Here is a 14,533-nt window from a genome sequence, read left to right on the forward strand (position 1 = left end):
GAAAGAGAGAGAGGAAGTGTGCACAAAGAAAAGCACCAAAGGAGGGAGAAATAGTAAGAGAACAAGTGGAGAAATAAGTTTTTTCTCTCGATATTAATTGTGGAAACTCCTTTCAGTTTCATACATGATGTGCTACTGAAGGTGATCTAATTAGAGCACATGACCTTCTGATCTCAGGATACTGCCACCCCCCCCCCCCCCCCCCCCCCCACACACACACACACGCATGCACATTTACAGCTTTATGTATAGCAATCGTGACTCATCCCACCTTTGTCCTCAGAAAGAATCTCCAAAACCAAAAGTGTTCTGAAATGGCCAATCAGGAGTCACGTGTAGTTTTTATAGAGAGGTCTCTGCTCTCTCCCTCTCTCTTGCACTCTCTCTCTCTCTCTCTCTCTCTCTCTCATTATTAGTGTCTCACTTGGTCTCTGGTAATGTCCCACATTTCCATTTTAAAGGCATCACGTGTACACCCGGCTAATTAATTGGCGAATTTGCAGTAAGCATCAGGCAGTGAGACAGCCGGCCCAGACGGATTTGAGAAGAGGAGGCTGTGACCGTAAATTACATTTCACTCCTCCCTGCTTCTCTACTGAGCCACTGTTTCCCCCGATCAGATAATAACTACAGGCTTTTATTGGAAAAGGGAGGTGCCGCTAGCCCGCTACTGCAGAAAGCAAAACCTGCCTTTGCACTTGGAATCATCCACAGAACGGGTGGTAAAGACGAGCCCGGTCTACGCCCAAGGAAACTCCAAGCATTGAATAATTTACTGTGTTCAGACTATTCAGAAATGAGAAATAGATGAAGCACCGCACTGAAAATACATGTTTTTGAGAAACTGTGATATATGCAGTATCTGTCCCATGAATCCCACAGAATAATGTCCCTTTGTTGGCTCTCTCATGGGAATCAATGTGCTTCTCCTCGTGGTTATGATTACCTCATGGCTCCAGGAAGTACCTTACGGTGGTTTCCATGAACAGAGAACCTATGTGTGGTCATTTAAGTGTGACTGCAGACACCAAACACCAGTAAACACCCCTAAAGTTTAGGTTTTCACCCAGAACCCACCCCCAGCGACATTCTTTGGTTGAGGCGTTTGGGACAGTGAGAAGACACACAGTTACACACAGACACACACAACTGTGGTACACAGATATACACAGACGCATATGTACGCACAACCATGTAGTCGATCACATACAGTATGTACACACTCACATCTATATTGCACACTCTTAATTACACCATGCAAATACAAACATACTCATGCATCTTGTGTTGACGTATGCATTTACACACATACAAACACACATACACACCATGTCACAGAATAAAAAAAGGTCATGTTAAATTGTAATTTTGCGCTATTCTCATAGAAGGTGCACGGTGTACAGTAAATGTGTCTCAGGACGCTTTTGCACACAGACAACACAAATCTTTCACTTGATATCTGGATTCACGCTTCAAGTCTGCCCTCTGACCCCATCTTGTATCTGTGTCACCATCAGCCCATGTTCTCCGTCGCCCCGAGCCTCGCCACCAACGCCACCGCTGCCGCAGCGTTTAACCCTTACCTGGGCCCGGTGTCGCCCGGCCTGATGCAGGCCGAAATCCTCCCCAGCGCGCCCATGCTCATGACTGGCAACCCCAACGTCCCTGTGCCCTCCGCTGCTGCCGCCGCTGCACAGAAGCTGATGAGGACAGACCGGCTGGAGGTGAGACACCACCACAATCCCACAATGCACTGCAGGTTACTTCCTCCAACTTCTTTCGTTTTCTCATCTGGAGTTTCCACCCAACTGACATAATGGGGGGGGGCTAAAGCATGCACACGCACACATGTAGTACCGTATGCATGCTGACAGGCACATATAGTATGTGTAAACACAGAACACAGACCCAAACACACAAATACACAGCTATGTACACATGCATGCACAACTAAAGGAGAGATGTATGGGCTCTGTACAGCCAGTCCTCAGAGTCTGGATTCCATCATTTCCCATTCAAAGAGGAGTGTAAATGATTCTGCATGTTTCATACTGTATGCGTGTTAGGCCTCTTTGGAAAATGATGTTCAATTCATGCTTGTTGATAACACTCTTAATACTCTAATGCTCTATTTTGTGTACACTTCTTTGACAAACCTTACCCTTTCAATAAGAACTGGAACTTTGTATCATTGCTAAATGTCTTAGCACTTATACGGCTATAATTATTTTTCCATTATCATGTGAAAGAAATGGAAGAGAACCAAGCTTGTCAGACAGTCATCCTTTATTCATACTGTTCGCGGTCATGGTAGGAGACAGGACTGCAACAGCATAAGCAGCAATGACACAGTCTCTTGTTCTGAATACCTAACCAAACCTGCGATCACACCTCTGTCTTCACAGAGGGCAGAGGTTTGTTTCCTTTGTCTGAGGGATTTGCTGAGTGCGCTTTTTAAGCTAAATGCTCCACAGTTATGGTCACTCGCAGCTGAGCACCTCTGACAGATTTCCAGTCTCCAAACAGAGCTTTCATCAAAACGGCATCCGGGCCGTTGGTTTATTGGACCTAGATCATATACTGCATATGTCTGGATGCTAGTCTACAATGCAGAAACCATTTGCAGCATATTTCACAGCATTCACCGTTAGACACATTTATTCAATAAGATATTTACTAAAACTAATTAAAGATATTTACTTGCTCAACAGCACAAGAGTAACACCCACCTGGGATTTGAGTCTGTAAGCCTTAACCACTTTAATAGTCTGCGAGATAATTAGCCTTAACTGTGACCTCATGCAGTCTCCAGTGCTATCGTGTTTAACATTTAGAATGAAAATTAATATGAGATGGGATAGTGGTTTCTGGGCATGTTCTTGTGCCAATAGTTATTTCATGAGTGGCAGGGCACCCTCATGCACGGTACACCTAGGGCAAGGTTCTGGGATAATTACCGCGGCTGATAGCGGATGATGGCTTGAAGCTCTAGCCAATGAGGTGCGGTGATGTTATTTTGCGGGGAAGGCATGTGTTCGAATGGCAAAGGCAGCAAAGATGGAGGCTGAACAACAGTCTGAGCACTGCACGTGGTTTTATGTCAGTGTGGGTGTGGTTGTTAGGGGCAGTTGTCACAATTTTGCCTGTTGAAAAGGGAGTACAACAATTTTTGAAACATATTTTTACACTATCAGTATAGTTTTATATTAATTTAAAAATTGTTATTTTAACCTTTTAGGAAAAATAGCAGATGGAAAATATTTAAATTCTGCTATACGTACAGCAACGTTACTTTAGATAAAAATGTTTCCCTTCATTTTGCTAGCCAACTGTTTGTCAGGGATTACAGGGATTATTTGTATTTATATCTATTTTATTTAGTATTTATTTGTACGTTTTTCTGTACGTATTCTGTATGTATTTGTTCTGTCTATGTGTATATAACATTTTGGTAAAATAGTAATAATTAGAATTATTACTTCTGTAATATTGTTTTCTGCCAGTACTATCATTACTGTCAGACACCAAAAGGAATCAGAGGTAATGGATGTTCTTTAATCTTACTGCCATTTTGTGCGAATGAATAACTGCTTACAATTAAAGCCGCTCTGTGCAAATGATAGAGGTAAGACTGATTAAATCATCTCCTTCTATTTCCTAGATTCTTTACCTGCAAAATGTATGAATCGTCTTTCTCTTTATCTTATTTTAATATAAAAAAGATCTTGGTTACTATCCAAAACTGTGTAAGTGTTGGCACTGTCATGTGATAAAAATAAGGACTTGCTTGTCCATGCAGTTAAATACCCATGACGTTTATGCAGCATACTAATGCTATTAAGCCACTGTACTAACCATTTTGATGGCTTAAGGGAATCATGAAGGTGGTATTATTGTTATGATCCTTTGCCCATATACAGGGAAGCTAAAATCCCTGGTGTGAAATCTGAGGACATTAAGCTGGGCAGTATATTAACCGACTCGATTATGTTCCTCAAGCTAGGCCTGAGTGAGCGAGAAATGCAAATTACAAGTTTTACAAGTGCATAATTCACTGTTTTTTTACGCCTACGTAAAGGAAATTTCAGTTTCTTGCCAGATTGCAGGCACTGATCATGTTAATGGGAGAGGGAAAGCTGGAACTAACAAACTTAGAATTCTGTTAATGTCGGTTAATCTTGCAAAAAGAGGCCAAGGTCGACCTGAAATTAATAAAAATAGCAAAAAGTCACAACATGGCTTATACTTCTCTCTCCTCACCCTCGCTACCTGTCACTACTTATCCCTGTCCTACAGCACGTCTGGCCATCCTTACAACTCCCCACAAAACCCATAGGCTTTATAAAACAGAGTACAGAGGAGTGAACATCTTCATAAAGCAGTGTAAAAGGCATTATGAAGCAGGATAAAAGTTGTCTTCAGTTCCAAACAGATTTATCGTGTCATATAAAACAAAAGAAGTGGTCAGATTCCAACCATTTTGACAAAAGGATAGCAAGAAGGGACAGAAGCCCACTCCCCCCACCCCCACCCCCTGCACAAACATGCATTCACAAACACTCGCTTTTTCTGTGCACAGGCAAAAGCACACGCACACACAGCAGGTGACATCACCGTTTTTTTAAATAAACAGCTGCCTAGAGAAAAACATCAGGCTTGCCGCCCCCGCCCTCGGAAATGTAAATCCATTTGAAAACCACAATGGATTACATTTCTACTGCTTGCGCTTCTGGGCACAGATCTGGTCAAGTCATATCAATCGCAATGCTTTTTTAAAGCCTTCGTGCTATATTTGGGGAAAACAAGCATTTCGTTGTATTTTTTATTTCCTGTATTTTTGTTAATTTAGAATTTTAAGTAGCGCTGTGGTACTTGCGAGAAAAGGATAGGGGTGTGGATCCCCAGAAGTGTGGTTGTCAAGCGGTTGCTAAGGAAATGAAGTCATGTTATTGATGTAGATTGAAACACATGGCATGAGCTGTCCGTAAACATGGGCAACCTATCAAGGGAAGAGCTGCCCCCTTCTGGCCACATGATGTAACTCCATTTTATGATCATATATACTGGAAATCGTTCGAAACACAGCAAATAATTTGGGCTCCTAACAGTCAATTTACTAAACATGAACCACTAATCCCTGCCACTTGAGTATTATTAGCAACCCACACATGGTGGGATGGGATACATGTGTCCAAATGTGGCTGTAATATGGCCAATTCAATTTGAGCAAAATGTTTGTTTTCTCGGCACCTGTGACCATGACACAAAAAGCTGCAGAATGTTTCTGGTGATTACAAATTAATGAATGCAATGGGTCCCAAAAATAGATGAGAACGGGCAATTTAGATACTGAGGGCAGGGATGCTAATGATGTTGTAATATTCTTTGGTGTGAACTAGTTGGCATTAGTGTCCTGGATTTGCAATAGATTCAGATGGGTTCAATTTGTCACCAGACCAGCCATATGTCACTTCCAGTGTGTGCAATAGATGTATTTCCATTGTTTCTAGCTGGGCTGTGATTAGCTTTCCATTTTTATTCAGTGAATTCAGGAATGAATTAAACTTCATGTATTGAAAACTATCCATAGTTTTCACTGTGTTTTAAGGAGATTTTTCACTTAACAGTGAAACGGAGTCACCATGGTGCAGGCATCAGAGGATGCTGTACCGTGCATCTTGGCTAAGACGCATTGGATTAATAACTAGCATTGGAAATTATGCAACTTTTAGGCTCACGGACACTGAATTTCAAACTGGCCAAACATAGCCCAGTTCAGTGTCATGTTCAGCGTGGGATCTATATATTCAAGCAAGAAAGAAGATAAATATTTTACCACAGGTGAAGAGGAACCTACCGATCATGTAGCAGTGAGCAAGCAGCAAAGACATGGACACGATGTGTAGGCTGCGGTGTCATAATGATGGAGATTGCAGCTAGTGTTCTGTCATTTTATGGATCCTTGACCACGCAGTACTAGAATGGCAATTCTGGATGGCTGCATATATAATAGATGAGAATAGTTTAATAACAGAATGTGTGAGATAATAGCTTCACATTAGCAAATGACAATGCAGGGCTATGTTCTGAATGCATTGCCCCAAAATATGAAATGTAATTCAGACAGACCATGAATTTTCCTTCCCCCAGCCTCACGCAAACACCAACATATTAATTATGTATTCAACTCTATACGTAGACATAACAAGAGACTCCATTTATTATGTGAGAGATGTCTTAGCCCTCAAGCCTTTGCCCTCACATACAGTGTAACACAGTAAAATGCATGCACATACTCTCTCTCTCTAACAAACTGCGCTGTGTTTTTTGGTGGCTGTGTCCTCCACCCTGCAGGTGTGTAGGGAGTACCAGCGGGGCAACTGCACCCGGGGTGAAAATGATTGTCGATTCGCTCACCCTGTCGACAGCACTATGATTGACACCAATGACAATACGGTGACGGTGTGCATGGACTACATCAAGGGCCGCTGCTCTCGGGAGAAGTGCAAGTACTTCCACCCCCCGGCCCACCTTCAGGCCAAGATCAAGGCCGCCCAGCACCAAGTCAACCAAGCTGCTGCAGCAGCTGCCATGGTAGGTTCAGCCGCATGCTGTCCAGCCCCCCCGAACCCACTCAAAGCTCTGCTGCTCTGCCCTGCGCCATGTCAATGAAAGCCCCCCAACCCCCCCATCTCACTCCAGAGATGGAAACCATTAATGATAGGAGAATAAGTCCTCATAGGGCTCTTTCCAATTGCTGATTTTATCCGTCCTTGTTTCTTCGGTCCTCGACTGACCCGGAAATCGATCAAGACTTTAAGGACATTCCAACCTGTTAAATGCTTCTGGAAGGAGTTAGAAGCAAGGAGCTGCAGTAGGAGGCTCCCAAACGATGCTTGAGCAAGGAATCATGAGTGCATCCTTTGTAGAAGTATTTTTTTCGGAACACGTGACGTATAAATGATCGACCTGGTGGTAGATCCACCTCTCCCCATCTGCCACGCTTGTAATTAATGTGGCTTCAAACTGCTTGGCTGAAAGAGGACATGCCATTTGCCTGATACACGCTTCCTTGATTTTTTCATCCTTGTGTCCTTTCCTTGCATCCTCCATTGGGTAGAGCTAATGACCTGAGGAAAAGATGCAAAGAGGTAAAATAAGCACTTGGAAAGAGCCCACAGGCCCCAAAGTGAGTGGAGCCATCATGGGCTATCAATGATTCCCTGATTTTAAAATATAGGTTTTCACTGTGGCAAGCTATGTCATCTGATTGGTTCATGAGTGACTAACAGCACATGGTACCTACACCCATTGTGTGGATCAGAATGGTTCATTCTCCAATGGCCTGTGACCTTCCCTACTAACAAGCGAACCTGTGGCCTTGTATACCCTTCTACTCACTGTTGAGGAAGATGTGAGAATTCAAGATGTGTTTCAGTATTCAAAATGTTATGCCATTGCTAACATTAAAAAGAAAAACAGAATCCTCTGCTCTGAATCTCAGCTCCTGCTGCTATGGGTGTTATCACTATTTTTTTTTTAACTTTATGGGTCAAAATTAACATTGGCCTTTTTTTGAAATAGCTGTTGTACAAAATTGTGTACATAATAGAAGAAAGTTTGATTTCTAGTACAGTTACTGAAGAGTTTACAAACGTAAACGGTGAGAAAAAGTTAATTGTCAGTATAGCATCTTTGTAAATAACTTCAGGCTTGTAGACGTATAATAACAACAGTAGTGTCTTTACTGTGCATGCTTAGTCTTGTTATTTGTTGTATATTGCATTCCGATGATTTCTTTTTTATTTGTTTTTTCTCACCTACCCAAACTGCACTGCTGCCCCCATGATGCACCTCTGCTTGCTGTTTATGTTAATGCGCTTGACCCCATTGGCCCATTGCCATCATGTGCTCGCTGCCTGCTAATTAAGACTCAGTCGGCTGTCAAATCACTGAAGCGACCCCTCGAGGCAACCTTTGACCTGGTACTATGACCTTTCACCTTTTAGCTTGGCATGTAGCTTTATTGTAGATACAAGTTTTGACTAAGGCATTATTTAAAAAAATTATATTTTGTGTTGCTAAGATTTCACTGGTGGGGTAGTAAATTGATTGTGGCATATTCAATTTACGCATTTAACAAAAAAAAATTTAGAATCTCTTCCATTTACACTCAAGAACATGTGCAATTTATAATAAAATTGAAATATAGATTTAATATCTCAGCAGGAAACTGCTGTTTGCAAGTGACCACAATCAGTTCATCACCTCTAGTTTATTCTAACTGAATATGCGGATGGAACGTATAGCAAACTGTCTGTGTGGTGGCATTTCTATAGTCTATATGAGATGTAAAGTATTTAAATGGCTTGTATTTAAATATCTTGCATGTCTGTATTGTTTCCAGTTTTGCATGTCTAATTTGGGGTGAGGGATTTAGACTCTTATTTTATCCAAATTCCCTTTCCAGTGAATTAATTAACACGGCTTCCACCGTTGGTCATGGAGCTAGCAGTGCAGCTTTCCTTCTTATTACCATTTCCTTTATAGCTTATTATTATTATGATTATTATTATTACTATTATTATTGTGGTCTTTGTTGTTGTTGGTATTGTTGTTGTTTGTATTATTATTCATATTATGAAATGCTTCATAACATACAGCTCCAACATGTTATTATTGTATGTGTTAAAATAATGCTTGCTTATTTTGCTTTATTTTCAGTAATATTAATATTTGCAATATTGATATTGTTAAATTGTTTTCTGATGATGTTTTGTTATGAGGATGATGACAGTGGTGATTATTATTATTATTATTATTATTACTATTATTATTGTGTTGATAATTACCTTAAATCTCAGTCAAAACCATTTCCTCTTGAGGGATCAGATTAGATCACAGCTTGCTTGTGTGTTGGCAAAGATGACATGAAGTTATATTTTTGTCTTCTAATGACATTATTTATATTTTTTATTCCACTGTCACTCTACTTTGTTTTCTCCCCTCCCCCCTCTTTCTCTCTCTGCTTGATTGACAGGGAATCCCAGCCGGAGTTCTGCCTCCGTTACCAAAGAGACCCGCGCTTGAAAAAACCAATGGTGCCACAGCCATGTTCAATGCTGGCATGTTCCAGTACCAACAAGCCCTTGCCAACATGCAGTTTCCACAGCAAGCAGCCTTTATTCCGTCAGGTAGGGCACCTCTCCAAATGCCACCCCACCTCGGGCTTCTCCTCCTTCTCTGACTGGCACCCTGTGAAAGTGGCCAAACTAAGGGCCCTCCAGTGTCACTGCCTGCTTTACTTTCTGTGCTTTATGCACTTTACGTTGCTACAGTTACAGTTACAGCTGTGGAAAAACCTGACATCCCAGCTCCTTTTTTCTTCAATAAACACTCAGTGTGAAATGAGGGCGAGCTTTCTTGTGAAAGAAGAAAGAAGAACTAGTTTATTTTCTACTTTCTTTGTAGCGCAGTCACCTCAGAGGCGTAGTTGGACAGGAAGCCTGTGAGGTCACGGTGAAACTGACCTTGTTTCACCGTGAGTGTCAGCACAGGGTTAGCACTGCGGTAGCACAGTCGTCTCCCAGCTCTGATCTGTTCTGGAAGGCTAAAAATAGCATTGCATCCATTTTCCTGAGCTTGGCACAGCGTCCACGGTGCGGTATTAGATTGTCCTGTATTGTGGCTGTAAAACTGAAGTTTACCCTTCACAGTTGTGTAGAAATCATTGGAGCTTTGGCTAAATTAATGCTCAAAGTATTTCTTCTGCAATCTCCCCCATGGAGTATGTGAAAAGAGCAGTTTTTATATTCAGGAACCACTTACTTTGCACTATTTATTTTAGACCACTTAAAAGTAATGTTTTGACTGTATTAGTCAGATATTGCAATGGCTCAAAATAAATAAATAAATGACAGGTAGTTTTTACGGGCACTGAGTTTGCTGCTTCTTACAACCCTCACAGGAGAAAATTAATCCAAAATGAATCCAAGGCAAGCGGTTACTTCGGTATAATTGCTTTCCATAAAACAGACAGTCAGTTTGAGCCAGCTGTTCCCATAGAGGTCATTCTGAGCATGTTTTGTTAAGGAGCCAGGATCAGATCAGAGGTGTGAAACTTCATGTTCTGGGCTTGTGGCATTTGGTGTTGAACGTGAGCAAAGAGAAGAGGGACAGAGTCATCAGCATAAACTTGATAAAACCAAGTTTAATATGTAATCAAATTAGAGAAGGTGACATCGAGATGCCCGATGCCCCATTCTTATTATAAATTCACTCCTGCTGTAACATTTACTAAGCCTTAGAAAACCAAGTCCAGAGTTCATTTTTTTTAGGTGACTGTAGGTCACACACTGTCATTCTTACAAACGGGAAGAGATATTTGGGTGGAGACCACCCCTCTTCCACAGCCAATGCCCTGCCTAGCCGACGTTACATTACTTGGTACACTTGAATCCAGTCATCCGGGTCATTAGAACCATTCCCATCAGAACCACCCATGTGATTTCTGTGCTCGCCATCTCACTGCTGTGACATCTGCATCCCACATCGCACAGATATTCCACTGTGTGTGCGCGCGTGTGTGTATGCGTGTGTGCGTGCAATTCACTTTTCTGTGTGAGCACTGGCAGATGCCAAAAAGCCAGAGACCCACAAAGTGTGAGGTATGCTAGCATGGTGTTATTTTTAAACTACCTACCACATTGGGTCTTGAATTTATTTTGTGGTACATAATGCATATCTTTAGGTGACACAGGAGCAGTATGAGCTCACAGCAGTAATTACGTTTTTTTCCCATTAGTGAAAGTTTATGAAAGTGAAATGAGAATTATATTTAATTTTGACAGTGGAACCTCATAGCTTTGAACAATCCTGCCAACCTTATTTATGGAGTCCGCATTTCTATGTTTTATTATCATTATTGATATTGTTGTTAATCATTATTCATGCCTTATTTGTCTTTATTATTGTACTTACTGTATTACACATGTGCCATCACTAATGAATGTACCCACATACTGTCATAACACTTGTGTGTATTTTGGCAAATTTGCATTTGAATTGTTCTCTACACATTTTAATTAATTGATTGATTGTGCTTTTAATTTATATCCTGCTGTACCCATAACAACGTTCTCTTCCTTTTTTTATTCTAATGACACCTGTGATGGGTTGTTTTGATTCTTCTCCCTGTCCCTTTCCAATCCACATCCTGTTGCAATGCATGATGGGCAGGCTCAATATTGTGCATGACACCTGCAACAAGTGTTGGTAGGTGCCAGGTTTTCTTTTTAATTATTGTAAAAACCTTTTCAGTTGCTCACACTCAATCATTATCCACAGCTTAGTAGAGGCAGCATGTACTCTCAGAGAGCAAAACTAATTTCCCCCTCACTAACCACATAAATTAAATCGAGGATCTAACACTTAATTGACATTTTGTGTCCTGTCAAATCACAAGAGGACTTTTATAAGCTGTAACAGTATTCTCATATCTGTGGATTCTGATGGCTTGTGAGTCGCAGACAAAGGGTTGCTGTTCATTATATTGATTATATTGTTAAGGAGGTTTAGGATAACGCTTTAATTTTGTTGTGGTCCAGGGATATTTTTGGCAGTATATTTGCATAAATTAGAACTAAATGTTTAAAATATATGGTAGCCCAGTAATTATCTGAACATGTGAATGTTATACAAGCTTTATGAGTAAATATCCCCCTTGTTGTGCTGTGTACAAGCCCTCGTGTGGAATGTTGCTATGCAGCGTGATTGCATGTCACTGTGCTTCTAAAGTTTATCCCTGGAATATGTCACATGGCTTCTTGCTTGTAAACCCCACTCCCCCCCTCCCCCACCTATCCCTAGTACTCCTTTTACCTGTTGTCTGCCTCTGTAGCCATAGGTTCACCCTCCTGTAAGTTTGCTTATATGATTTTCCCTCCGAAAGTTCCCATGATGCACGGTGCTACACCAGCCACTGTGTCTGCAGCAACCACATCTGCCACAAGTGTTCCCTTCGCAACTGCCACAGCCAATCAGGTTTGCTCCTTTACTGCTTTGTTTCTCTGTAAATCCTCCAGAGCAATACATTCTTCCCCCCCTTCTTATGGGGGAGAAGGTGACCTCCTTCTTGTTGGCCTACACAGGGACAGTATTGGATGGCATTATTAGGCTGGACAAGGGCCATTACGTTACAGGCATTTAGCAGACGTCCTTCTCCAGGGCTACGTATACAACTTTTTACATAGCATTTACATTTTACATTTAGTGCATCCTGTAGCAGTCGGTCCGCCAGAGAGGCGGATTGGTCTCTGTTGCGCCAGCCGGTGGAGAAAGCGCACGCACCTGGGTTGCGTTAGCTAATGATTTTCATTTCGTTTTGTTTTGAGCACTAAAAAAGAAAGCAATCCTCAGCTGGGATGCTGGACCTGGCCGGGAAGGCGGGTCAGATACGGAGCAGGGAACTGAAAAGTTGCTGCTCTGTTTTACCTTCTTTTGTCTTTGTTATTTTAGCTTGTTGTTTTAGTTTATTTTTTTGACCGGAACCCGTGAGGGGGAAGGGTGAAAGTGTCCGTTTATTTCATTTCGTGTTTAAATGTGTTTAAGCCTTCAGCTGAATTCGGCTTACACTGAGACCGCTCCCTCCCCGGGTTTCGGCACCAAACTGTCACTCGCCAAGCCTGACACCCCGGGGAGGGAGATGCCACAGTACCGAGCAACACCGTTGTCTGTCGCATGGAGAGAGAGAGAGCGCACCCAAATAAACATGAAATAAAATAAACAGACACCTTCACCCTTCCCCCTCACGGGTTCCGGGCAGAAGCAATTAACTAAAATAACAAAGACAACAGAAATCGAAACAGAGCATCAACTTTTCAGTTCCCTGCTCTGTAGCTCACCCACCTTCCTGGCCAGGTCCAGCCCTCCAGCATCCCTGCTGAGGATTCCTTTCTTTTTAGTACTCAAAATAAACTGAAACGAACCAAAAACCATAACTGCGCTCTCGGTGTTAGCTCCCGGTCTCGGCCCCTGTGGAGAGCAGCACAGCTTTAAGCACCTGGGCTGATTAGCTAACGCAGCCCAGGTGCGTGTGCTCTCCAATCCACCTCTCCGGCGGACCGACTGCTACACATCCACTTATACAGCTGGATTTATACTGAAGCAATGCTCCTTGCCCACTCTCTCTACCAGCACTGCAGGGCTTCGGGGTGCATTGTTATTACCAAAAATAAATACATGAATTTAAAAATCTGTGGCAGGTGTAAAGCATTTTTATTTATACTTTCCACAAACACGCCCTGCTCTTTTCAGCAAATGATTGGCTGCTTCACATTTTTAAATTTTTATTTTATTTTACCAGTATTGTTGTTGATTCCCTCACAGATGGCATCTGTCCCTGGTCTGGTCATTGTCCAAAAGCACAAGGTCAATATTTTTGACCTGAACTGATTGATTTGTTCATCAGGGCTGTTTTTTTAACTATCACTCACAATTCACTTTTTATCATTTATAAAACTTACTCATAGTATTAGAAACAAATACCCTTCAAACTTTTTTTTGTTAGTTTCCTACTGTCATCATTAATTCAATGCACAACTTAAATGCATTTGGTGTGCATGAGGTTGTTTCTATTCGAGAAACAATATGTCCAGTGCAGTTTCATGCACTGCTTATTTTTTCCCAGCTTTGTAAAACTGAAATACTTTGGCAGACTATGACCACCTTGTCACCCTCTGCACCATCCTGATGGTGACTGTTCATGCTCAAGTAGGAACATATGACTATGCCGCCACACTTGCAGTGCGGGCTTTAGCTCATCGCCGGTATACAATGTGACAGGGGTCTGCAGTGTCAAGTAATAAGATGCCATAGAAAAGAAACCGAAGCCTTTTGAACCAGAGACGTCTTGTGAAATTTCTGCCACATGGATACTGTTCAGTGCAGTCATACAGAGCTGGAGAGGAGTCTGACCCATTCTCACACTCTCCTAAATCTGGTCCCCATGTGTATGGGCTGCATAATCTTTCTGTGGAGGTCAACAAAAAGGGAGCGGGACATGCATGGAGAGTTACTCACCCTTTCCTCCTCCCACCCCCTTTCAGCTTCTAACACTGGTTAGAGGTCTCCTGCAAGTGTCGCATAACCCAATTTCCCCAATTTAAGCTGGGTTGTTTTTCATTCTAAGAAGAAATGTTCTCATGGATGCCTCGATACCTCTTTCAATGCCCTGCTATTTGTGCCACAGTGTAGAATGGAGAAAATAAACTGCAGAAAGTGTTTGGCGTGTAGTGGAGCGCGCTGCGTTTTGGATCTCTCCCCAAACATGATCCCGCAGTTGTTTTATATTAGCGCTATTATTCTCTCTTTTGCCTCCAGATTCCGATAATATCTGCAGATCATCTGACTAGTCATAAATATGTGACACAGATGTAGGAGTTCCACCCAGAACAGTGAGTGTCTCCCCCTTCATTTGTCTGTCTGCCATTTTCTTTCTTTTTCTTCTTTCCCTTTTTTCTTTTCATTTTCAGCT

At 41.9% G+C, this 14,533-nt stretch overlaps 1 protein-coding gene across 9 annotated transcripts in view; it reads left to right on the forward strand.

Annotated features, from left to right (window-relative positions):
• Positions 1 to 14,533, forward strand: part of LOC118210079 (muscleblind-like protein 1) — a 69,930-nt gene that overhangs the window by 51,447 nt on the left and 3,950 nt on the right. For 5 of the 9 annotated variants that reach the window (XM_035385933.1, XM_035385939.1, XM_035385934.1 and 2 more), the window contains 6 exons: positions 1,518 to 1,724; positions 6,355 to 6,594; positions 9,041 to 9,194; positions 11,239 to 11,274; positions 11,951 to 12,042; positions 14,380 to 14,453. In XM_035385933.1, the coding sequence (XP_035241824.1) occupies positions 1,518 to 1,724; positions 6,355 to 6,594; positions 9,041 to 9,194; positions 11,239 to 11,274; positions 11,951 to 12,042; positions 14,380 to 14,436 (786 nt within the window). In that variant the 3' untranslated portion in view covers positions 14,437 to 14,453. The remainder of the gene's footprint in view (positions 1 to 1,517; positions 1,725 to 6,354; positions 6,595 to 9,040; positions 9,195 to 11,238; positions 11,275 to 11,950; positions 12,043 to 14,379; positions 14,454 to 14,533) is intronic. The other 4 variants (XM_035385938.1, XM_035385937.1, XM_035385936.1 and 1 more) reach the window with 2 other exon arrangements.

The sequence above is a fragment of the Anguilla anguilla genome, chromosome 12, assembly GCF_013347855.1.
Source record: "Anguilla anguilla isolate fAngAng1 chromosome 12, fAngAng1.pri, whole genome shotgun sequence".
NCBI lineage: Eukaryota > Metazoa > Chordata > Actinopteri > Anguilliformes > Anguillidae > Anguilla > Anguilla anguilla.